Below are 24,844 nucleotides of genomic sequence, written 5' to 3'. Positions count from 1 at the left end.
GAGGTTTCGCGTATGCACACAATAACCCATACATATTACATACACAAGCACGTGATAGTATGCGACTGGGTAATACTGCTGGCTCCCTAGGCGTGGAAATGATAACCTACCACCTAGTTATTTTATCATGTTGTTTAAAAATCAAAACTAGGAAAGGCCGCAAGATACAACGCTGTTTATATTACACGCAACCAACGAATATTACCGTACCCACAACAAATACATCTTAAGAGCTATACACTTTCACATCATTGAACAAATGTCACTCTTCCAATCCAGAGAAAAGAGCAACCCTATGAACCCTGATACAGTGATACACGCTTTCACTTCGTTTAACCAATTACGCTGTGACACATCTTGAGAAAGTGTCACTATTAAATAGAGTGGTGCAGGCGAGAATAAATGAGCTCTAGTTTGTTACAAAACGGTACATTTGTGTTTAGGAAGTATTCTGAACACGATTAATTCCTTAAACATGCCGAAACAAAAACGTGCTACCAGTCGCAGTACTGTTAACGCAAAAAGCCGCAGAATCCCCGCAAAAGCAGGTGTAACGCGCTTGCGACAACCCACAAGTTGTAGAGCGGGTGCACAAGGCAAAACGCAAACAAAAGAAGAAACACAATCCGTACCTCCTCGAGAAGACAAAAGTCCGTAAGTATCCCGTAACAAAAACACACACATTTGGAGGAGGGGGTCAAGGGGAAGTTAAATTTAGTCGGTAGCTTTTACGTACTTTGAAAAACTGTAGTGCTGGACGAATGTTAAGTGTGAAATTTATCTGATGGGTCAAATTTTAACTGGAGTGGTAATTGTAAATAAATGTATAACACTAATACTATAGACGGTGCACTGTAACAATATTTCTGTGGAGCTTTTCTCTCCGGGCCTCCGATGAAAATGGGCTTCTGGCCCAGTCGGATTTTCCCGGTAAGCAAATGTAAATAATTTTACAAGAATTGCTTTTTTTTAGAACTGCACAGTTAGTACTATGTTTCCAAGCGAACCGGTCACTAGTCTTTTTTTTCTGCTATGTTATATGTGTAGTGCTATGAATTTTGTTTGTCAGATTTAGCCTTACCCCTTATAGATTTACTCATTTTCCCTCATAAAGTCAAACTGGTTTATGGATATGTTTGTTAAGTAAGTAAACAAAGTTTATAGAAATATTGCCCGTCACTAACTGTGCATGTTTTACATACTTTTCTTCTTCTTTGCTCTGGAATTCTGTACAAAACCAACAACAATTAATTAAAAGCTCCACAATAGAGTTTTTAAATATTGCTCAAATCAACAGGTTAGCCACTAAACAGTATGAAAGGCGATCAGACAGGAGTCCCCATGCACTTTTATGTTTGCATATGACATTGTGATCTGTAGTGAGAGTAGGGAACAAGTAGAGGAGACCCTGGAGAGATGGAGATATGCTCTAGAGAGAAGAGGAATGAAGGTCAGCAGGACTAAGACAGAATATGTGTGTGTGAATGAGAGGGAGGATAGAGGAATGGTGAGGATGCAAGGAGTAGAGGTGGCGAAGGTGGATGAGTTTAAATACTTGGGATCAATAGTTCAGAGTAATGGTGAGTGTGGAAGAGAGACGAAGAAGAGAGTGGAGTGAGTGGAGAAGAGTGTCAGGAGTGATTTGTGACAGACAAGTACCAGTAAGAGTGAAAGGGAAGGTCTACAAGAGGGTAGTGAGGCCAGCTATGTAATATGGGTTGGAGACAGTGGTATTGACAAAAAGGCAGGAGTTAGAGCTGGATGTGGAAGAGTTAAAGATGTTAAGATTTGCACTAGGTATGATGAGGGTGGTTAGGATTAGGAATAATTATATTAGAGGGTCAGTGGAAGGTTTGGAGGCAAAGCCAGAGAGGCAAGATTATGTTGGTTTGGACATGTGCTGAGGAGGGATGCTGAGTATATTGGGAAAAAGATGCTAAGGATGAAGCTACCAGGTAACAGGAAAAGAGGAAGGCCTAAGATAAGGTTTATGGATGTGGTGAGAGAGGACATGCCGGTGGTTGGTGTGACAGAGCAAGATGCAGAGGACAGGAAGAAATGGAAACAGATGATCCGCTGTGGCGACCCCTAATGGGAACAGCCGAAAGATGATGAAACTATATGAAAGGCGATAATAGAGAACTCTGGACCAAGTGCAAATCCAGAATACTGAGTGACGTGGTTAAGCGAAGGCCACATTCTCTTATCACCGAAAAGTGTTAATACTTAATAAAAATGATAAAAGTAAAAACCTTTTCATTATTGCTGAGCATATCTCTCTGCTGCTCATGACATTAATTAGAAACTTTCTTAACAGTGAATGTATAATTGAGCCCTTCAGATGTGGAACAGTGAAGAACATGGATTTTTTTACAACTCAAATTAAGTAACATTCCTAATTAATGAGGTCTCTTGAGGGAGATGAGCAACAGTAGTGGGTTTTTCTACCCATTATTTGTAGCTTTGCTATTGTTTATTGAGCAAAGAAGTTGAGAGCTGAGATGATATGCAGCAGCTCCTAGATGTCACGCAAAGCTGTGCAAAAACACTGGTGCGCTCCAGTGTTATCCATTATCCCCACTATGCTTCTACCATAATACTTCAACCGTCACACAAAGACCCTTTGTATTTCAGTTGTAATTATGGCACCACACTTTGTGGTCCACGTTACTTTGTAAATAAGTGCATTGACGTATTTAAACAAACAAGTAAATAAACCAACACTAGTAAAGTGATTTGTTACTTTTTTCAAAATAAGTAATTGCAGCATGCATTATAAATGCACATAGGCTGGCCGGTTTACTATCATTTAACTGAAGTGGAGTCAATCGACTCCACTTTAGTCAAAAACCCAAACTTCGAACGTTGGCAATGTCAAACTCCGGTATTGCCGAACTACAAATCTCGCCCCTATCTCGACCCATGTTAAAACCTGTCCCTAGGTTGCAATCGACATGTAATTCGGCAATTTCGGAGTTCGGCTGCGTAGGGTTGCTGCCCTTCTGTTTTTTTTCCAGACTATTCAGAAATCAAACTGATTCTCAGGTAGTCTGGAAAACACTGTAAAAACTCCGGTATTCTGTTTCAAAAAAGGAAACACTATCGGAGTTTGTAAATCGGCTGATTTACTATGCTTTTTTTTTACAGAAAAGCATAGTAAATCAGCCGAAAACAGGTAGCAAGAACGGAAAAAGAGGGTGTTCCCCACCAGGTGATGTAATTGTGACATCACAAAATGTGTGGGAGAGGGGTGGGTGGGGTTACTGGTGATGCGAGGGGTGTGGCTTTACCCGCAACAAAAGGTGTCAACCCTACTGCTGTGTGAGTTTTTGCAAGACGTCTGTCGATGATATGATCAGTCGACCACGTCCGTTTCGATTAACTGATAGTAAACCAGGCTGGCCTTAGGTAAAATGGTAATCTACCAGTGTAGTACCTCACAGGATGCGCAGTAGCAAATCCTGCCCCAAACACGCCTTCAGCCGTGGGGAGGCAGCATCCGCATGAATATTCACATGTCTCCAGCTGTGCGGAGGCAGCATCAATATGAATATTCATTCAGTCATTCGAGCACCAATGTAGCAATGTAATAAATAGCCACAAATAAATTACATTGCACAAACCCGCAAGTAAAGAATATTAAGCATTTGGCATTACATGACAGAAAAAGTCAAAACTGTGTTTTACTGAGAAGCAGCATTTCAGTTTATTCAATCAGTAACAAAAATTCAGTTTATTCAGACAATCAGCATTTCAAGCAGTAAAAATAGCATTTCAGTAAAATAAAGCATTTCATGCTGTGGTATGCCATCAACATCATGTGCACCATAATGTTAGCCGCTATTATTCCGGCCACCCAGTTCCTGCTCATGCAAATCCTGGTACTGTTTAATATGCCCATGCAGGCGCAGGAACAAATATTCATCCTGTTTGCTGTATTTTTCATGCCACACAAACTCATCTAAGTGGCTTTCTTATCATATGCCTAGTCCCATTTATCTGCCTCAATTGTTTCTTGCATCGAGACTACATGCCCTCAACAGTGTTTGTATGTGCGCCAGTCCATGGGTCTGCAAAATTCTTACTCTGGTTTACAGTTCTGTGGGTGTAACTCATTCTGGACAATTCAGAACCCTGTATGCAGCCCATAGTCATTGTCCCCGGTAACGCATGCTGTTTGATAATTGGGAGTAAAGTGGCTGCATTCCTGTTGTCAACGAAGGTGAGGTACCTACTTTTCGGACTGTGATCGTATATGCCAAATACCCACCGGTCCATTTTGGCCAAGGCTTGACCGTGGTTATACTTTGCTTTTACAAGTAGACATTTCATCTCTCTGAACCTCCTGACCTGGCCCACCCAGCAGCGTGGTGTCCTGCAGAAGTTTCCAGCTGCAGACATCCCTTAGAAACTGTTACCAGTCCACCAGGGAGGTGTTTGACACTGCCAAGTGCTCTGCAAGCCTGCAGATGGATAGCTTTCTTGACCACCAGTACAGGATTTTGATAAGGGTATCAAGAGGCAACCTTTTCTTATGGAAAAATGTGCCAGAAAGCATTCCCGTCTTGCTTCTAAACTTTCTAGCAGTGCATCTCCAAGCGAATTAAGCCCAGTGCCAAACCAGAGATGCCCTAGATCCACACAGGTGGCAGCATCTCTCCTTGTGCACAATGCCAACCGACTGAAGAAAGCTAATGACAGATGACAGAGAAGAAGTTATGCAGGACAGGTAGCAGTCATCTATTCTGTTCATTTTCGCCGAGGAAAAGAGGTTCCTGTAGGTTAAGCAAAAAGTACCTAAGAGGTAAAGGTTTGGAAGTGGCATCCATCCTTTATATAGGGAATGCAGGAGAAAAGATGTGAATCTTAACATGGCGAAGTTATGCAGAAGAAATAAAAGAATCCATTGTGCTGGCCGACAGTTGAAAAGGTGCTAATAATCTGTAAAACCAGCACTTTGTAAGTTTTTTGTGGCACTGAGGGGGTGCATTAAACAGGTGTTACTTTTCTTAAAGAATGGTTTTGTGTGTGATTATTACTGTTTTATTATGTTAAAAAGAAGGTAACAGCTCATGCTACTAGGGAATTAAGAATGGTATTGTATGTGATTATTAGCATTTTATTATGTTAAACCATTACACTGTTAATAGAATTAGTAGGATAAGCATTTTTATTTCATTGACATGGGGAATTGTGAGTAAACGCGTATCCTGTACAACGGAGGATTTCTAATAATGACGTGACATGGAAATTAGCATGCCTATCACTCTTCCTTGGTATCGCTTGCCAGTCACTAAGGCCACGCCCAAAGCTGCGCAGAACTAACTGCGAGGTACTACACTGGTCGATTACAGGTGAAATGGCACCTTAGGAGAAGGGCTACGTGGTGCCCCTCCTCCATCCACACACACACACACACACACACACACACACACACACACACACATATCTCTCAGTTTCTTCCCCCCTCATCCCCCATGATTGCCTACTTACATCATCCCGATTACTTTTTTCTACTTTTTCTCTCATTTGGTCTTATTCTTCAGCCTTTACCTGCATCCTTTCAACATACTTTAACTGAGCTAGACTGTACTTGTAATATGGACTAAATAAACTATTTAAGCCAAGAGTCTGGGGGCTGCTAAGCTACAAGAAGCATGGGGATTCTAGATGTTCTGAGGTACATTTTCACATTTTTTTCCAACCCTTCTGATTCATTGATGGCATGATCAAACATTATGACGAAGTCAAGAAATCCGATCTTATTCTTCAGGTTTGTTTTTCCTGAATCTTTTCAGTATATCCTAATTGCCCAAGAGTGCACTGTAATATCTTTGGAGTAAATAATCAAATTAAACCAGGATTGTGGGGGCTTCTAGGCCCACCAAAAGCTATGGGGCTGTAGACACTTGCATTTTAGACCAGTTTTCCAAAATGTTGATACGATGATGGCCTGAACAAAAAACATGAGCAAGGAAAGAAATTCACACTTTTTTTATTTCATGGAAGAAATGAGTTGCATCTGAAAAAATAACAGTTCACAATAATCTGAGAAGGCCCTTTCAAAAATAGAGTCATCGTCTGTGTTTTCCTCTGATATTGGACTGAAATGAAGGCACAAATGGCCACAGTGATATATCTCAAGTAGCTGCTGTCGGACATATATACATTATGTCTCCTCATCTCTCCCCTCAAAAGGCAGTTACCTTCTGTGTATCACTCTGATGTCAGAATGGGACAAAACTGAAAGCGCAAATGGAACACAGTAGCATATTTCAACCTGCTGCTCAGACTATTATAATAGCATGGCTCCTTTCTCCTTCCCCAAAAAGGAACCATCCATATGTGCATCTGATCTTGGTCAGAAAAGTGAAAAAGAACAATCACAGTAATGTATTCCATCCTGTTGCTCCTAAACAGTACACTGCCCCCTAGACAAATTATAGTAACCCATGTGTAACTGTGAGTTCCATCAGGAAAGTTAGAGAAATAGTGACCACACTGTTCACAGCCTCAGCACAAGCTTTAGCAAGTTCTGTGTATGCCTCAGAGGTTTGAGTGTAAGGACAATTAAAGTAGTAAAATTCACATAATCTCCAGTCACCACAAGTTTCAGGTGCCTTCTGTGCACACCTCTTTGCAGGTCCAGTTTTAGACTGGATAAGGTTCAGGACAGAGGTCACTACTCAGTCTGTGTTAAAATCCAGTTATAAAGCCCAAGGTACAGGGACCATCAGACCACCCCAGACATTCTGAGAGTTTAGCTGTTCTGTGATGCATTTCATACTGAGCAGCAAAGTGCTTCAGATTGAGCAGAATGCTCCACATTTAACATTCCCAGAGACCACTGTTCTACATTGAATAGTTGTAGCTCCACTCTGCATTTTTTAATTGGGTCATATACCACAATTATACCCAATTGGCATCACTGTATACGAGTCAATTCGATAACTCATAATACAAAGTGAGCCAATGAGGAGGCACACAAAGACATCCAGTCAAGTACTGCTACAATTTTTGCACCACTAAAATACCTTCAAAAAGGGTATCACAGGGCACTGAAGTTTACTTGGAGTTTTGGACTGGAATTTACAACTAATGAGGAAAAAATTCTTCTTTGATCATTGACATCGTAGGGATATATAGACAAACTGAAACGACCAGCTGGATCTTTTGGCAATCGCTACAGCCAGCATGCATTGCAGGAAACTACACTGTCACTGACCTGATCTGAGAAAAAAGCTATAGATCCATGGTAGTCTCATATTTCTAAAGGAGTGTGATTTGCTTTATGCAGACTGGGATGGTAGTGGTGATACTTCTGCTGGGCTGCTGAGTGCTGCTGTTGAGAGCAACTGTTTGCTGGATAATAGTGGTGAGATGGTCGATTCTTTTGGATTTTTTTATTCCTGATCCTGCCTGCCTTCTATAAAACATAGGGGGTTGTCGACTTGTGGAAGAGTTACAGTGGCAAGTCACTTAACTGGATAAAAAAGGCGAGCTGTTTAATACCAAAACTTGAGTATTTGATTTGATGGTATGGTATAAAAAATAATGATGGACTTTTATTTGAAAAATGGGTATGAAAATTTAAATGAAAGAAGGAAAGGATATGCAAACAAAAATAAATGCATGAGTATATACATATGAATGGAGCAATTTTATATTGCTTATATCACTGAATAAACTACAAGTCAAGAATAATATGACATATAAGGGGTATGAGAAAGAATGTCTTTTAAAGAAATATAAAGAAATATAACGTGGAAGAGGATGAATTTCTGAAAGAGTACTGGGAGAATATAGGTGATTTTATGGGGCAGCAGATATTAAACCTGCTGATATACATACGATTTTTCCTGGCAAAAAGAACTGCAGACATGCTAATAAATTGTTAGGTGTGTGTGAGTTGGTGTATGCATATGATATACAGGAGTAACAAAAGAAAGTTAAAAGAATCGTATGCTGTGTGAGATTTTTGTTTTAAATATTCACAATAAATAATCCTGAATCATATCCGTCACCCATGTAACTTTTTATAACTATATGAATCATATCAGTCATCCATATGACTTTTTATAACGATAAAGCAACACATTTTAACCATCCTCTGATTTTCCCAATTGAAGTTGTTAGTCAGTTTTCCACATTTTGCCTACTTATTCAATATTTTGGAGACAGAAGGTTGACAGTTGTAGTTGCTTTCTACGCTTAATTACGTGGAGATAAGTGGCTGAATTTTTTTTACATTTTATGGTGTCTACTGCCAAGATAGGAATAGGGTTTGTCTCTGACTGACTTAGTAAAGTAGATTTAGTATTTCCATATCTATTTATTTATACTTGATTAATGGGATTGTCCGACTGGGTAGGTGGTCTCCAGACCAGTCATTTGTGTAACAGAACACTTTACAGACTTAGATGGTAAAAGAGGAGATGTGTAGGAATTGGAAAAGCTGATGCATGTTTGTTTTTTTAATAGCCGAACTTGAATAATGTCGTTTAACCATTTTCTACTGAGTAAAAGTGTTCTTGCATTAGCGAGTGCATTTTTTCAAAGGTTTCTGCAGATATGATTTATTTATTTTATTTACTGATATTTGATTACCAGGAAAGTCTAAATGGGTAGTGTGAATTGTCTGCTTATTGTAAAAGAACAGAAGTGTTTTTGCAGAAGTTTGTACTGAGTACTGCTTAGCAAATGTAAATTGATGCAAAACTGTTGTGGGCTATGGTTTCAACTTTGTTAGATGCAGTTTCTTTTTTAAGACAAATAATGATCAGTAATGCCATTCTAGAGTATCATGCTTCTTGTATAGTAAATGTACAGTGATATAAATATGTTCTGTTAACTTTTTAAGTGAATTACAGTGCAGTCAGTAATTGTATTGCAGTATCATTGATGCCCAAGTAAAGAGGTTTGTACTTGTTAAGGCACTGTACTGTGAACTGATGTAAAACCTGTGGTTAACTGTGTACGTTAGTTTGGCCTTCCTGAAAAACCCATAATTCGAGAGGTGTCATGCATTGTGATGAAGAAAATATAGACTGAAGCAAACCTGTTGTAGTAACTTTTTAAATTAATCAGTCTTGTCACAAATGTTATTCTAATGTTTCATAAAGGCCAGAACATGTAGGTTTCTGTAAGATGTGTTCTATAATTACGATGCAGCCAATAAGGCTTCATGCTGAGTATTGTTTAGAGGATGTATTTTGATGCAAAACCTGTTTTATTTATTGATGTATTAACTGAGTTATGGGCTTTTCAGTAATGCAAAACCTGTTTTATTTATTGATGTATAAAATGACAAATTCAGTTTCAACTTTAGCCCCTCACAGTCCCAAAAGTACCCTCAAACATAACCCTTCCAAATATACTAGGGAGCATGTACTGGCTGCACTCACTAAAGCCAAGAACATTGCCTCAGTGGGCCCCAATCACATCCCAAGATGCCTCCCAAACACTCTAAAATATGATTTATCACGACCCTTGGAGTCATTATTTAACTGCAGTCTTAGAACAGGCTTTCTGCCTTGTGAATGGAGGACTGCGACTGTCATCCCCCTTCATGAGAGAGGACCTTCGACAGATCCTGGAAACTACAGACCCATAAGTCTGAGTAGTTTTATTTGCAAAGTCATGGAAAGAATTGTCATGGAAATTGTCAATAAGGGCATAGAGGACTTCCAGACACTGGATCAATCCCAGTTTGGCATTGTCAAAGGAAGGTCATGCTTACTGAATTTGGTGGACTTCCTTGAAAAGGTCACTAAAGCAATGGAAGAGGAGAAGACGGTGCATACTACCTACCTTGATCTGACTAAAGCATTTAATACAGCACCCCACTCAGGCATTGTCAGCAAACTTACAGAACTAGGTATAAACCCCTTTATAACACCCTGGATAGATAGATAGCTGGCTCACTGATAGGACCCAGGAGGTTAGACTCAGTGAGGCCACCTCCATAAAGAGGCTGGTTACCAGTGGAGTCCACCAGGGCTCTGTGTTAGGTCCACTCTTTTATTTGGCATCTACTTCTCCGATGTCAAAGCCAATGTTAAAGGCCTCTGGCTAACCAAGTTCGCATAGCATTGCTAACTGGGAGCAGTCGTTGTATCCCCCCAAGACAAGAACGCCCTTCAGGAAGGTCTAATACAGACACATGCTTGGTGCCAAAACCATCGCTTAAAACTCAGTACCAAGAAATGCATTATTGTATCTTTGGGAAGTCTGCCACAATGGGTAGCTACATCAACAGTAAAACACCCCTAAAGTTGATTGACTAGTCTGGGATCTGGGGACTCATGTAAATGTTAACATAGTCTTCAACCAAATTGTGTCCAAGGTAGATAGAAAACCATGAAGTCATAGATTTTTACTAGGCCAACAACCCAGAGGCCTGTTTAATCCTAGCCAAGTTTTCCCGAAAGAATAATGATATCCTGTATCCAAACAGGACAAATCCTTCTATGATGCGCAACTTGTAAGCAAGAGCATAGCATGTAGGTCCAGAGAGGTCTTCATACCACTGTACTCAGCCCTCATCAGAATCATCATAGAGTATAATTCCCTCTTCTGTATGTACTTGACCAGACACATGCAGCAACTGAAATGTCCACAAAGATTCCTTAAAAAAAAAAAAAAAAAAAAAAAAATAGGGATAAATACAATGTCCTATGCTGATTACCTCAAAGCCCTGTCTCTTTACTCAGTGCAATACAGACCTGTGAAAGTGATCTTTGCCAGGCATATAAGGCATCCCTGGACCCTGTTTTGATGAACCTTCTGCACATCCAGAAAACAAACAGCACCAGAACTACTAAATTAAAAGACCTAAATTTTGCTTGTGACATAAATAGGACACGTTGTAGATGCAGATACGTTTCTCAGAGAATTCCCATTCTTTGAAGTAGGTTCCCCATCCATGAGAAGCAAAGTTCTTCCCTATCCCTATTTAAACGGAGCTTGGACCAAAGGATGGGTAACCGAAAATTTGCTCCTGGTCTGATGCCTATGCTTCTGATGGACAAAGGCAGTCAGTAAATCTCTCTCTATATAAATCAAATTTGTGGGTCACATTTGGATCGCACAGCTAGGCTTATAAGGGTTCTAGTGGCCGTTGGCCTAGTATACACCTGTGAAGCTATGAGTTATGGGCCTTTCAGTAATGCACACTAGTTGCGTACATTATTATGGAGAAAATGTAAGTTGATGCAAACAGTTGTATTAACTTTTTAAATAAATTGTGTTCTTGTCACTAAATGCCATTTTTGAATGTAATGCTTGTTGCCCAGAAAATATAGGGTAATGCATGCAGTGGTTTATAGATTCATAGGTGTTTACTAAGCTAATGACCAGAAGGGGCTTTTTAAGCCTAGCCATGAATCCAAAATCTCTGACAAGTTCTGATACCCTTGATAAGTTTAAGTATGGGCCTGGGAGATGAACCATTTAGAGGTTACCTGTGACCATTAGAGACATATGTGCCAAACCAGGGATGAATTTCCGGTTTCCGATTATTGTTTATAAAATGTAGACTGATGCAAAAATGTGCTTCATTTAATTTTTTTTAAATGAATTAGAGTAAAACCTTGCCCCTGCTTTTGACAATGTAGGTTACTGAATGAAGTGACTCATGCTGATTACTGTTCAGAAAATTTAGGATAATGCAAAATGTGTCCCATAACATTTTTAAATAAATTACAATAAAAAAAATATTCCTGCTTTCAGCACTTTAACTCAACCTTGAGCAAGGGAGTTGAGACATGAGATGTGTAATAGTACAATCAATGTTTTACACTGATTTTATTAGATTGTGACAGACCACTGCATATGGGGCAGGTCTACAATACATCTGGATTGCTGATGGGGGTAGAGTACATGTGGTACTGAAGTGATTCTGTACTTAGTAGTTGATACTGCTTAGGTACATAGTGTTTCCTCTAGGTACAGCTCAGGATTCAGTTTGCAGAAGTCTTCTGCAAGTACAGTTGTTAAGGTGGGTTTCTTCATCTTGAACATGAATGTTAAAATAGAATTAGGGGTGTTTTAAGCAGTACTCTGTGCAGATGTCATCTCTGCAAAGAAAATTATACTCTTCCCTTCTGTATCACTGGTTAGATAGGCAAGTGAGTAGCAAAGGACTGCAAGTGTCATTGTGGTGGCAAAGGAGTGACAAATCCCAGCAAGCTAAAGTACACTTAATCTGATCATGCAGACCTTTATAGTGAGCAAAAGGAGCAGAAACAAACAAAAGAAGTTGGTGCATAGGCAGTAACTACCAGTGATGTAAGTAGGTTGTGGGCCTATTGTCCTATTTCTTTCATTTGAGGAGACAGTTAATTATACTTTTTTGCAGTATAGCCACATTTCTTTCTTTGGTCATTAACACCCTTGTTTTACAAACCTGCTAGGTACAGATTGCCTGGATCAAAACGGGCAGGGATATGGATACAGATGACATTCCAAAGAAGAGGACGAGATGCACAATTTTTCAACCAAGCTGGGCAAGTGCTTTTGACTGGCTTTCTGTGAGTAGGAGTGGAGTAAAATAGGCTTTCCAAAAGCCATGCAGCACAGACTTCACAATTAATCATGGTGGATGACATGATCTGCAGGGACATGCCAGCATTGAGAAATACTGACAGAATTGCAAACATGCAACTGGAAGGACTATAGCAGACGTCTTTGGACCTCAAGAATTTAATAAGTGCAAAAGTTTTTGAGACAAAGGTTGGTTTTGTGCCACTCCCTACTAAACACAACGTCATTTGTAGTAGGGGAAACGCATCCTTAAATTTATGAAAAAATGCAGAACGGTTTCAAATGTTATCCGAAAAATGACATGGAGCAACAAAGGCAGCCTGCATTCTGGGACCTCATTACCAAAATGAAGCTGCTGCCAATTGCCAGAAATCACTATTCTGTGAGCACAGGCATGGGCAATGACAAAAAAATATACTTGTTTTCCTGCCTTTCTAAGCTAGTATAGTCCAGTTTTCAGGTTAGCGCTGAATTCAGGGCGGTTACAAAATTCTGTGTTTGCCCATACCTTACTTGGATAGAAGGAAGTTTCTCTATTCACTGTGAGAGAGTGAGCTTTGAGCAGCCTATCTGTCCCTGGAGGAGTGGTTTCAGTCCACAAATTGGTAGTTTATTGGCCATTTTGGGCTAATTTCTCTCTCTTTCATTTCCCTGCTATAAAACCCGCATTTGCACGGTTTTTCCGCTAGTATACAGCTCAGCAAGCTCCTGCCTGGTGCCCTGCGGAGTTCTACAGCAGCAGAGATACAAAAGAGAGAGACTTTGGAGTGATTATCATTTTTCTGCATTTTGCTGCTGCCTTTAGCTAATTCCGCCTAAAATGCTGATTTTCTAGAGTTTCTGTGATTTAAAAAGCTTGTTTCAGCTACATATTGTACTTATTTTACTGCCTGCACTTTAACAAAGTCGTTTTTGTGTTTAAACTACCTCTTTTTAACTGTTGTAGGCTACACACTCACGTGTGATAGCCATTTCTGTGCATTTAAAGTGTTTTTTTGATTGTATCTGCTTTATTTTCTGAAAAAAAAAACAAATCTACTTGTTTTCCCACTTTTCTAAGCTAGTATAGCCCAATTTTCAGGTTAGTGCTCTATTCAGGGCTGTGTTACAAGTTTCTGTGTTTGCCCATACCTTACTTGGACAGAAGGAAGTTTCTCTGTTCACTGTGAGAGAGGGAGCTTTGAGCAGCCTATCTGTCCCTGGAGGAGTGGTTTCAGCCCAGAAATTAGTAGTTTATTGGCCATTTTGGGCTAATTTCTATCTCTTTCATTTCCCTGCTATAAAACCTGTATTTGCGTGGTTTTGCTCGCCGGGCAGCGCCGGTTAGCTAGAGTATAACTATTCCCGGCTCCAGAAAGTCTACTCTTCAATTTTTCTCTTGGAACTAGACAAACTTTCAACTTAGGCACTCAACCCATTCACCTCTCATCCATGCACTTGCTCAAAACTCATAGCAAGCACTAATAAACCTTAGCACTAGACCCCGCTATACTGTATTGATGGACAAGGCTCTCTATTCAACCTTACCAGCCAGTCAGTAAAACAGTTCACTGTACCTATCCAGGCATGTCCAAAGGGCAGTTTCAGGTGTACTCTCCGGTCCAACTGGTGAATCTGGGCATTTTGAGGCAATGTTACAATTGCCTCATGTACACAGACAACCCTCTCCTCCTTCCACCAGACACTAATATATACGAGAGATGCAGTTATACAGCCAAACTGAAGGCTAAGCTCTCTCAACCCAAGACTGGACCAGGCAGTCAAGTGAAGAAGGGAATTACTTGCATCACACCACCAGTCTCACATAGACCTATGAAACCAGCACCAGCAAAAAACACACATAAATACATGAAAACATACTCAGAGGCTCTAAATAAAAATCTGCAAAAGCAACAGAGACCTCCAAAGCAGACATCCAAGCAACCTCCACCCCCCAACACAAACCATGAAACACATACTTCACAAAACCAGTGTGCAAGGCAATCACAGCCCTTAAGGAAAAATAACATACCCAACACACTAGTAATATGTATAGTCAGGCACACTCATGTCCCACTCATTAAGCTGAACAAGGAGAAGGTTACTGTTAGCTGCCTGTCGGGTGCCAGGATCCACCACATAACACAAGCACTCAGGTCACTCCAGAACAAGTACAAATATGACTCTGTCATTGTCCATGTTGGTGTGAATGACCTGAGCCGTACCTCCCTGGACTACATGAAGAGAGACACGGAGGAGCTCGCTGATCACATAGCCCAGGCCAGTATGACCCTGACCCTGAGTAGCATCCTGCCCTCACCAAGAATGATACCACGGTATAGAGAAAAAAAATATCAATTTCAACAATTGGCTAAGCTTCTGGTGTCATTCAAAGAGGATCGAGGCACTCCTCAGTATGGAAAAAATTGATATATGTGCAGTAACAGAAACCTGGTTTAAGGCTTCAGAGAGCACCCCAGCACTACCAGGCTACAACTCATACCTTACATTTCGGCCACAAAACCCGGATCAAAATACAAAATGCGGGGGAGTAATCGTATTCATCAAGGATACCCACACCTCCAGATTAGTGGCACAGCATGATGCTTCAGAGATCATCCATGTGCAACTAGCAATGGGCAAAACTGCTATTCAAATTATAGCTTGCTACAGATCACCCACCATGTCCCAGGACCTCCACTCTGCATTCCTGTAAACACTGGGAAACACAAAGATCCTACCAAACACCCTGATATTGGGTGATTTCAATTACCCAAACATTAACTGGGAGAACTACTCAAGTACAAACTCCCTTGCCCAACATTTCCTAGAATTTATAAACTCAAATGCCCTGGATCAACTGGTCAACACCCCCACCAGAGGTGACAACATATTGGACCTGGTCATCACCAACATGGACCAGTGTTCCACAGTGGAGGTCAACCCCTCGCTGGTTAGATCTGACCATAAACTAATCACTCTGGATATCCACATTCCGCCACCACCCCCAGTCAAAGAAACCACCGTGAAAAACTTTTCAAAAGCAAACTTCACATTACTTAAGACCGAGGTGGGAAGTTTCAAAGCCCCCATGCTAAAGGATAACACTGTCCAAGCTGCAAAATCCTTTACTAATACACTCTGCGGGCACCTACAAGAATGCATGGATCATGCTATCCCAAACAAAACCAAGCCTCACTCCTCCAAGAAAAGGAAACCAGTCTGGTGGACCTCTGCCATAAACAAGCTATGCAATAGGAGGAAACTAGTACAGAAGAGAGTAAAATCCCAAGAAGGGAAGACATCCCTGATCAGTATTAGCAAGAAACTACGTTCCCTCATAAAAACATCCAAGGCTAGCTTCGAAAGAAAAATTGCCATAGACTCCAAAGATAACCACAAGGCATTATTTAGCTATGTCAAGAATCTAAGTGGCAATTCTCAGATCTGTTCGGAGTTAGTGCAGAATGGCACAAAGTACACTGAACCAACCAATATAGCCAGCATCCTGGCAGACAGGTTCATTGCAAACTTCATCCCCCTCTCACCCCCAAAAGGGCCCATAACTATACCAGAAGAATGTAGTGCCCCTGAAATCACAGACACTCAGGTTAAAACAGCCCTCTCCAAAGCCAGAAACACAGCATCAATGGGACCGGATGGTGTCCCAGGCTGCACCCTACACGAGCTCAAAGATGAACTAACGCCTCATCTAAACACACTGTTTAAACTCAGCCTCTCCACGGGCTACGTGCCCACATAGTGCACACAGCAACTGTTATTCCGCTTCACAAAGGTGGAGCCACAACATACACCGGGAACTATCGCCCTATAAGCCTGACTAGCTTGGTCTGCAAAGCTATGGAGCGCATTATCATGGATCTCATTAACAAGAGACATTGGGAACCTCCAAACACTGGACCCTACCCAGTTCGGCTTTGTTAAGGGCAGATCATGCCTCCTAAACCAGGTGGACTTCTTCGAGACAGTTACCAAGGCTATAGACGAGGGAAAGGTGGTTCACACAGCCTACCTAGACCTTGCAAAGGCCTTTGACATCATTCCCCACTCGGGTATTATAGACAAGCTCACCAGCCTGAACATAAACCCTTATGTCATGAGATGGGTTGGCAACTGGCTCATGGACAGAACCCACATGGTAAGAGTTGCGGGAGCTAGGTCTGACTCTAAAACGGTTACAAGTGGCATTCCCCAGGTCTCAGTCCTAGGATCCCTCCTGTTTGGCATATGCTTCTCACAGGTACAGGCAAGCACAGTAGGACTATGGCTGACCAAGTTCGCAGACTACTGCAAACTAGGGGCTATAATTGACACTCCGGCCGACACAGACATCCTCCAAAAGGGTCTCACTGAGACAGATACCTGGTGTCAAAACCATGGCCTCAAGCTAAATGCCAAAAAGTGCATAGTCATCCCCTTTGGAAAAAACAAAGTACCCACAAACTACTACATAGATGGTAGCCTCCTAAATATGGAAGACGTAATAAGGGATCTGGGGACCCAAGTAGATAGTAACATCTCCTTTGATAATCACATTGCCAGTGTGGTTAGAAACTCCTTCTGTGTGGCCCACCTAATCACAAAAGGGTTTGCATCCAGATCGAAAGAGGTCATTGGGCCCCTCTACGCATCACTCATTAGACCCATCATAGAGTACAATGCCCCTTTTGGGATGTACCTTGCAAGACACCTGCAACAACTGGAAAGACCACAGAAGTACCTCACCAAGAGGATCACTGGCCTCAAGCAGATGCCCTGTGCAGCTCGACTGAAGAAACTCCAGCAGTACTTGATTGCATACCGCCTACTCAGAGGTGATCTCTGCCGGACATACAAGGCCATGTCCAACCCAGAATTGATGGACATGCTCCACCTAAAGAAAACCATATCCCCTCTAGTCACATGCTCCAGTGATCTAAATCTCACCACAACAATAAATAGGACGTGCTGGAGGGATTGATTCCTATCCCAGAGACTTCCCATGCTCTGGAACAAGATTCCAGTCTACATTAGGCAGAGCTTCTCACTAACCCTCTTCAAGAGAAACCCCGACGAGTGGATGGGAAACAGAAAGTTTACCCCAGGGATCACTTCAATGGCTCTGCTGGACAGATGCACATGAAACTAATCTAAGGGGGAGGCGAAAACCAACACATTCTGGCTAGGCTTATAAATGCCTTTGGACAGATAGCCTTGTACCTACCTATGAATCTTTGCTGATCCATGTTGGTTGCCTAGACGAAAAGGCAGGCAAATATGTAATTTAGTTCCTTTAGATGCCAGAAAATGTGTTAGGAACTGAGCAAGCATTATTTGATGCTTTAATGCCCACTCTGACAAAATGTAATATTCCAATTTCTAACGTTGTGGGCTTTTCTTCTGACAGTGCTACCTGAATAAGTGGGAAGCACAATTCTGTGCTATCTCTTTTAAAGGAGGTGAAGCCCAACATTATTAATATGAGGTGTCTCTGCCATCTGGCAGATCTATGTAGTAAGGCTGATGTAAAAGCACTACAGTTATCAGTTGAAGAAGTTGTATCATATGTGTACTGTCATTTCGGTTCCAGTGCACAGAGACAACAAAAACGTAAGAATTTGATTTGTTACAGACCTTGACCATCTCAAGATTATTAGGCATGCACCTACTAGATGGAGTCTTGGGAAGGTCAGTACAAAACCCTGGGCATGTGGCCAGCCCTCAATTCATATTTTTTCTTCACAATCTTTTGAAATTAACTTAATTTGCTACCACCTGCAGAGTCATGAATTGCATATGATTTTTATGTTTCTCAAGTGTGCACTGGAACCTTTACTTGAACTCAACATTCTGCTTCAGAACCGAGAAAGTCAGCTACTTTCACTACATGATACTGTTCATAAACTCCTGCAGAAGTATGATGGCAGACTCCTGAGACCTGCACCTACTGACATTGCATGCCATTGTTCATAAACTCTTGCAGCAGTATGCTGGCAGACTCCTGTGACCTGCAGCTACTGACACTGCATGCTGCTGTTCATATACTCCTGTAGCAGTATGCTGGCAGACTCCTGAGACCTGCAGCTGCTGTCCTACTTATCAAACGCAGTGATGTTTCCATGCTGACTGACATTGGCTCTTTTCTTCCAGTCCGCTGCATATTGGCTTTGAGGTCAAGCAGTACATGAATAGCTGTGAGGAGAATATTTCTGGGACCGTGATAGAATTTAACTTTTATAAAAAGTAGCTTTTTACACTGCAGTGCTGCAGAAAATGGATAGCAAGTTTCCGATTCAAGACCATTTAATGAAAGATGCTGCATTTCTTTAATCCTGCTAAAAAATTGGATGTAACTTACGGACTTGTCGGGAATATTGTTTTTCATCTGGGTGACTGTGGAAATTATGCTGAGCCTGAACAATTAATTGATGAGTTTACCCAGTATTAGCTTGAGGACACAGGGAACCTAACAGGTCCAGGAGATTGGCCCCCACTCCTGTGTATGCAAGTACTAGGCACAGCTTCTGAATGACCTCTGTGGTGATGGGAAAATGCCACTTTTCAACAGTTGATGCTAACTTTGCTTGACACGTTCAAATGCAGAAGCTGAACAAGTGTGTACCATGGTACAGAATGTAAAGACTGAATTGCATCAGTCCCTCAATGTAAAACTATTGAACTGTTTTAACAGCAATAAAATAAAGAACTGAACTGCTACGATCTTAAGTATCCAGCATAGTTTAGGTACTGCTAAGAAAGACAAAGCAGTATACAATAAGTGTGTATCCCAAGTATGACAGGTTCATATTTCCATACTGAATGTTCAGGTGCAAACAACATGGAATCAGTTGTGTGAAATCTATCTAGAAAATATACTTCAGCCTTGTAAATGTAGTAGGAAGTGGTATTAATGAGCAGTTATTGTAGTTTGATTCTGTATAAAAGTGCTGTTTCATATTTAGTTATTTATGGCTTTGTTATGGTGTTTTTGCAGATTATAAAATTAGTTTTGGGTTTGAATCATAAGTGTGTTTTTATTGAATTTTACAAATGTGCAATATTCACTTGTGCTTGATATAAACTTGAACTTGATTTTGTCAGAAGGCTGATTTCAACCAGGCCACATGGAAATGGTACTTTCTGCACAGTTTGAAAATAGGGTGTTCCACATTTTGATTGTTTGTCACACATTGCTAGGGTCTGTTTCACATTGGCCTCTTAAGAGGTAGAGACCAATGATTTCATGCCTTAATTTTGAAATATAATGACTTGCTGTTTAACTGCTACCTAGAATAAAGTTGTGCATCTACCTGGCAATGTTGTGCATGCCAACAGAAAATATTGGATTGTTTTTCACATATACACACATACACATACACGTGAACAACAATGCCCCTGAAATTCACACAAGTAAACATATACTGGCACTGCCTCTGACAAACCAGGTTTATTACAAGATGCACAAACACACAGAAACGTACTAGATGCCTACCTACAGACAAATAGGAGGAACACCAGTGCGCCCACATCAAATCTTTGAGGTGTTGGAAGAAACCAGAGTACATGGATTAACCCCACACACAGATACAGGAAGGGCATACAGACTCTGCATAGAAGAAAATATAACCAAAAATTCAACCAGAGTTATAGACTGTGAGATGCCAATACTACTTACTGTGCCAATGAAAAGTTACTTTCACACAAATCCTGCTCCTGCCAGACCACCAAAGATACTCATATATGCAGTACTGTTGCTTATCCTTCTCTAACACATATAACAAGCAGGCAGGGGATTCATTTAGATGCTTTAATACATAGAAGCACATCAGGATGGATAGCGGCATCATAAAGTATGAAGGAACTAGTTAACAGACGGACCTTGCATACATACATACATGTTTACATCTCAACAGCTTACTACAAAGTGGCAGTCTAGCTTGCTCAGTATTTATACACTTGTGCGAGCCCTTGGATAGCTTCTTAAAGGTACATACACACACATTGATCTACATCCTCCTTCTTAAAAAGATTGCCCTTTGAAAAAATAGAGTCAGACATGCATTACTATATATATTAGAAACAAAACACAATGTTCCTGTCCAAGTTGCTTCATATCTGCTACAGGGTTTAGAGATGCAACCATATCTTGTAACATAACAGTGCTGACCAAATTTAGCAATAGGGACAGTGTGCGGTGCACAGCTCATATCAGGAACTTCTGGATTTGTCACAGGAATGGGAATGTCCTCTGGAACTTCCTCAGGAATTGGAACACTGGACAACTTACTCTGAGATAGTCTTTCTCACAGGCTATGTGCTGTGGTATAGGCTCAGACACAGGTCTCAAATGTTTCCGATTCTGCATAGAGTCTGCTCCTTGTGATTCCACAATGTATGATCTTGGCTCTGGACAAATATTCTTCATGAAGCCAATCCGATCATAACCTTTTGTCATCTGCATCCTTACCACTTCTCCTTCTCGTAATAGATTGAGCGGTTTGCTGGTTTTATAGTAGTAGGACTTCTGGGTTAAATGCTTCTTCAGCAGATTGGCTTTTAATGACCTGTTGTTTTTGACACATGGAAACAACAATTGACTAGTGATTGGTAACATGGTTCTGGTTTGTCTCGGCAGAATTCTCTTAGCAGGTGAACCAAGATGTTTATCACAAGGAACATATCTGAGATTAAAGATATTCAGGAAAACATCACTGCTATCTCATTTTGACTTTTCTGGTAACTGTTTTACACTTTGAACTGCACATTCTGCCAAACCATTTGACAACGGGTACTTAGGGCTACTTGTGACATGAGTAAAGTCCCATTCTTCGACAAATTTTTTGAACTGTTGACTTGTAAACTGCGTGTCATTGTTAGAAATAACTTTGTACGGACTACCGTGCACAGCAAAATGACGCTTCGTCTTGGTAATGACTGTATTGGATGCTAGGTTAGGAGCAAGTCAATCTCGAACAAATTAGAGTAAGAGTATACTAACACCAAATAATGGTGACCATTACACTCAAAGATGTCTGTGACTACTGTTGACCAAGGTAGTTACGGAATCTGCTTTAGCTGAAGTGGTTCTTTTTGTTGATGTGGCTTAGTGCTGTTACACACTGAACAAGATGAAAGTGCTCTCTCAATGTCTTGTGATGTAGAAGGCCAAAATACTAGTCCTTTCGCCCTTCTTTTGGTAGAATTGACTCCTGGGTGACAACGATACAAGATAGCAATATACCCTTGTTGCAAGGACTTTGGAACAATTACTTTCAGACCTTTCCTAATGATACATTTGTCAGACAAAATCTCATCTCTATATGGAAAATAAGGTTGCACTTCTTGAAGGTAAACTAGGTTGCTTTGACGGCCATCCTTGATTGATAAAGTGGTTGAGCCTTTGTAAAACTGGATCTGTAGCTGTGTGATCTCTTAACTCTTCAAGATGTGTGGAAGAAAGATTTCTCACTTCCATGACTCCAGAATCAAGGTTCTCATTCTCCTGCTGTTCTGTGGTGCTTCTGGGTGATCTGGATAATGTGTCAGCAAGATAAATAAGTTTGCCTTTCTTGTAGACAAGATTGAAATTATACTTTCGCAATTTCAGCATCATACATTGTAGTCAGGTTGGAGCTGAATGCATAGGCTTTCTCAATATAGTGACTAAAGTGTGGTGGTCTGTTTCAAGCTGGATAGATCTGCCATAAACGTTATCATGGAACTTCTAACATGCAAACACAATTGCCAACAATTCTTTGTCAATCTGGGCATACTGCATTTCAGTTTGGATAAGAGTTCTCAATGCATAGGCAACAGGTTGATCTTCTTGGAGAATGGCTCCACAAGGACCAAATTTCAAAGCCTCACAGGAAAGTGTAACTGGCTTGTAAACATCGTAATATCTGAGAGTTGGTGGACTAGCAATTCTCTGTTTCATAGGTGTGTACTAGGCTAATGGCCCTGGAGCCTTTACAAACCTAGCCCATAGGATTACCCTGACATCGTGCCACCCGACCTTAGTTCCCAGTGCCTCTGTCGAGTAGAGCCTCTGGAGTGATCCTCAGGGTGAATTTTCTATTTCCCATCCACTCATCAAGGTCTCTCTTGAAGAGGGCCAGTGAGGTGCTCTGTTTGACATGTATGGGAAGTCTATTCCATAGCAAGGGCAGTCTCTGGGTTATGAACCTGCCCCTCCAGCACGTTCTGTTGATTGTGGTAATGAGGTTGAGGTCACTGGAGCGTGTGGTGCAGAGGAATTGGGATTTCTTTAGATGTAGTATTTCTAACAGAGCTGGATCAGACATGGCTTTATATGTCAAGCAGAGATCGCCTCTAAGTAGGCGATATGAAACAGAGAATAGAGTTTTTTGAGTCCGTCTATATAGGACAAGTGTTTAAGGCCTAGGATCCTCTTTGTGAGGTACTTTTGCTGCCTCTCTAGTTGTTGCAGGTGTCTAGTGAGGTACATGTCAAATGGGGCATTGTACTCGATGATTGGCCTAATGAGGGAAGAGTAGAGGGAAACGATGACTTCTTTCTTCCTGGATACAAAACCCTTAGTAATGAGATGTGCCTCATAGAAGGACTTTGACCACAGTGGCAATGTGGTGGTCAAAAGAAAGGCTGATGTCAACCTGTGTTCCCAGATCTCTTATAACACCTTTTGTGTTCAGTGGACTACCATCGATGTGGTAATTCATGGGAACTGGGTTTTTCCCAAAGGGGAAGATGACACATTTTTTTTTGCACTGAGCTTAAGGCCATGGTTCTGACACCAGTCGTTGGTCTGAGAGAGGCCTTTCTGTAGGATGTTAACATCATTTGGGGAGTTAATAGCTCCCAACTTGCAATTGTTTGCAAACTTTGTCAGCCAGAGACCCTTTGTGTTGGCCTGGACTTCAGAGAAGTAGATACCAAACAGGAGAGGACCCAGGACCGAACCCTGTGGGATTCCACTCGTGACTGGTCGGCAGTCTGTCTTGGAGTCCACTACTTTCACACTGTGGGTTCTATCTGTGAGCCAGTTTGCAACCCACCTAGTGATATAGGGGTTGAAGCCTAGCTTAGTGAGTTTTTCTATGATTCCTGAATGGGGAATGGTATCAGATGGCTTGGCCAGATCAAGGTAGGCTGCATGAACCACCTTGCCTTCATCCACAGCTCTGGTGACTGACTCAAAGAAGTCGACCAAGTTGAGCAGGCATGATCTACCCTCCACAAAACCAAACTGTGTGGGATCCAGAGTTTGAAGATTCCCTATAGCCTTGTTTATTAGGTCCATGATGATGTATTCCATAGCTTTGCATATCAGACTCGTCAGGCTAATGGGGTGATAGTTCCCAGGGTCTGTAGTCGCTTCTCCTTTGTGGAGATGGATGACTGTAGCACTGCGCCATTCAGTAGGGACAAAGCCTGAGGTGAGGCTGTGATTGAACAGGTGAGGTGCCAATTCACTCTGTAATTCATGTAGAACACAGCCAGGGATATTGTCAGGTCCCATGGAAGCTGTATTCTTGGCCTTGGACAGTGCTGTTTTAAACTGTGCAGCAGTAATACTTGGGTATCTGGCAATCTACTGGTATTGTGATTGTTCCTCCGGGGGGGGGGGGGGTGATGTTGGCACTGAATCTGTCAGCCAATATCTGTTGGCTCGGTGTAGCAGGTACCATTCTGCAGTAGCTCAGACAAATCTGGGTATTGCCATGGAGATTCTTTACATAACTATAGAAGGCCTTGTGGTTGTTCGTACTATCTGCTGCAGTTCTGTTTTCATAGCTAGCTTTAGAGGATTTGATGAGGGACATCAACGTTTTGTTGAGGCTGTTAAGGGAGTTTTTCCAGTCTTGGCACTTCACCTTATTCCGCAGGACATCAAATGTTCTTTGGTGTTGCTCTAACCAAGACAAGGATACATCTTTATGTGTCAGCTCTCTTGAGTGGTGCTGATAGCTGGCTGAAGTCTGGAATGAACTTGCCTAGGTAGTTGACCATGCCAAGAAAACTTTGTAGGGCTTGAACATTGTCTGGAACTGGCATCTTGAGAATGTCTGATTCCTTAGAAGGGTCTGGTTATAGGCCTGAACTTGTAAATAAATGACCAACATAAGTAACTTCTTGTAGCCTGAATTTGCATTTCTGTAGATTGATTCACTTCATGTGCCCTTGTTAGAACTTTTCTGAGGTTTCCGTCATGTTCAGCTTCATCATGATCTCCTACTAGTATGTCGTATACTGTAATAGCACAAGGATACCCAGAAAAAAATTGCTTCATTGCACATTGAAAGACATCACTTGCAGAATTTATCCCAAATGGCATTCTCAT

General features: G+C 41.3%; 1 protein-coding gene across 1 annotated transcript in view; it reads left to right on the top strand.

Moving 5' to 3' along the window:
• Nucleotides 1–267: 267 nt before the first annotated feature.
• The window catches only part of CENPV (centromere protein V), a 285,582-nt gene continuing 261,005 nt past the window's right edge, over nucleotides 268–24,844 (top strand). Inside the window, exon 1 of the mRNA XM_044054522.1 lies at nucleotides 268–654. Coding sequence (XP_043910457.1) covers nucleotides 476–654 — 179 coding nt within the window. The 5' untranslated portion in view covers nucleotides 268–475. The remainder of the gene's footprint in view (nucleotides 655–24,844) is intronic.

This window comes from Protopterus annectens, chromosome 13.part0 (genome assembly GCF_019279795.1).
Source record: "Protopterus annectens isolate FY-2018-M chromosome 13.part0, PAN1.0, whole genome shotgun sequence".
In the NCBI taxonomy this organism is placed as follows: domain Eukaryota; kingdom Metazoa; phylum Chordata; order Ceratodontiformes; family Protopteridae; genus Protopterus; species Protopterus annectens.
This window is presented reverse-complemented; position numbering and strand designations above follow the sequence as displayed.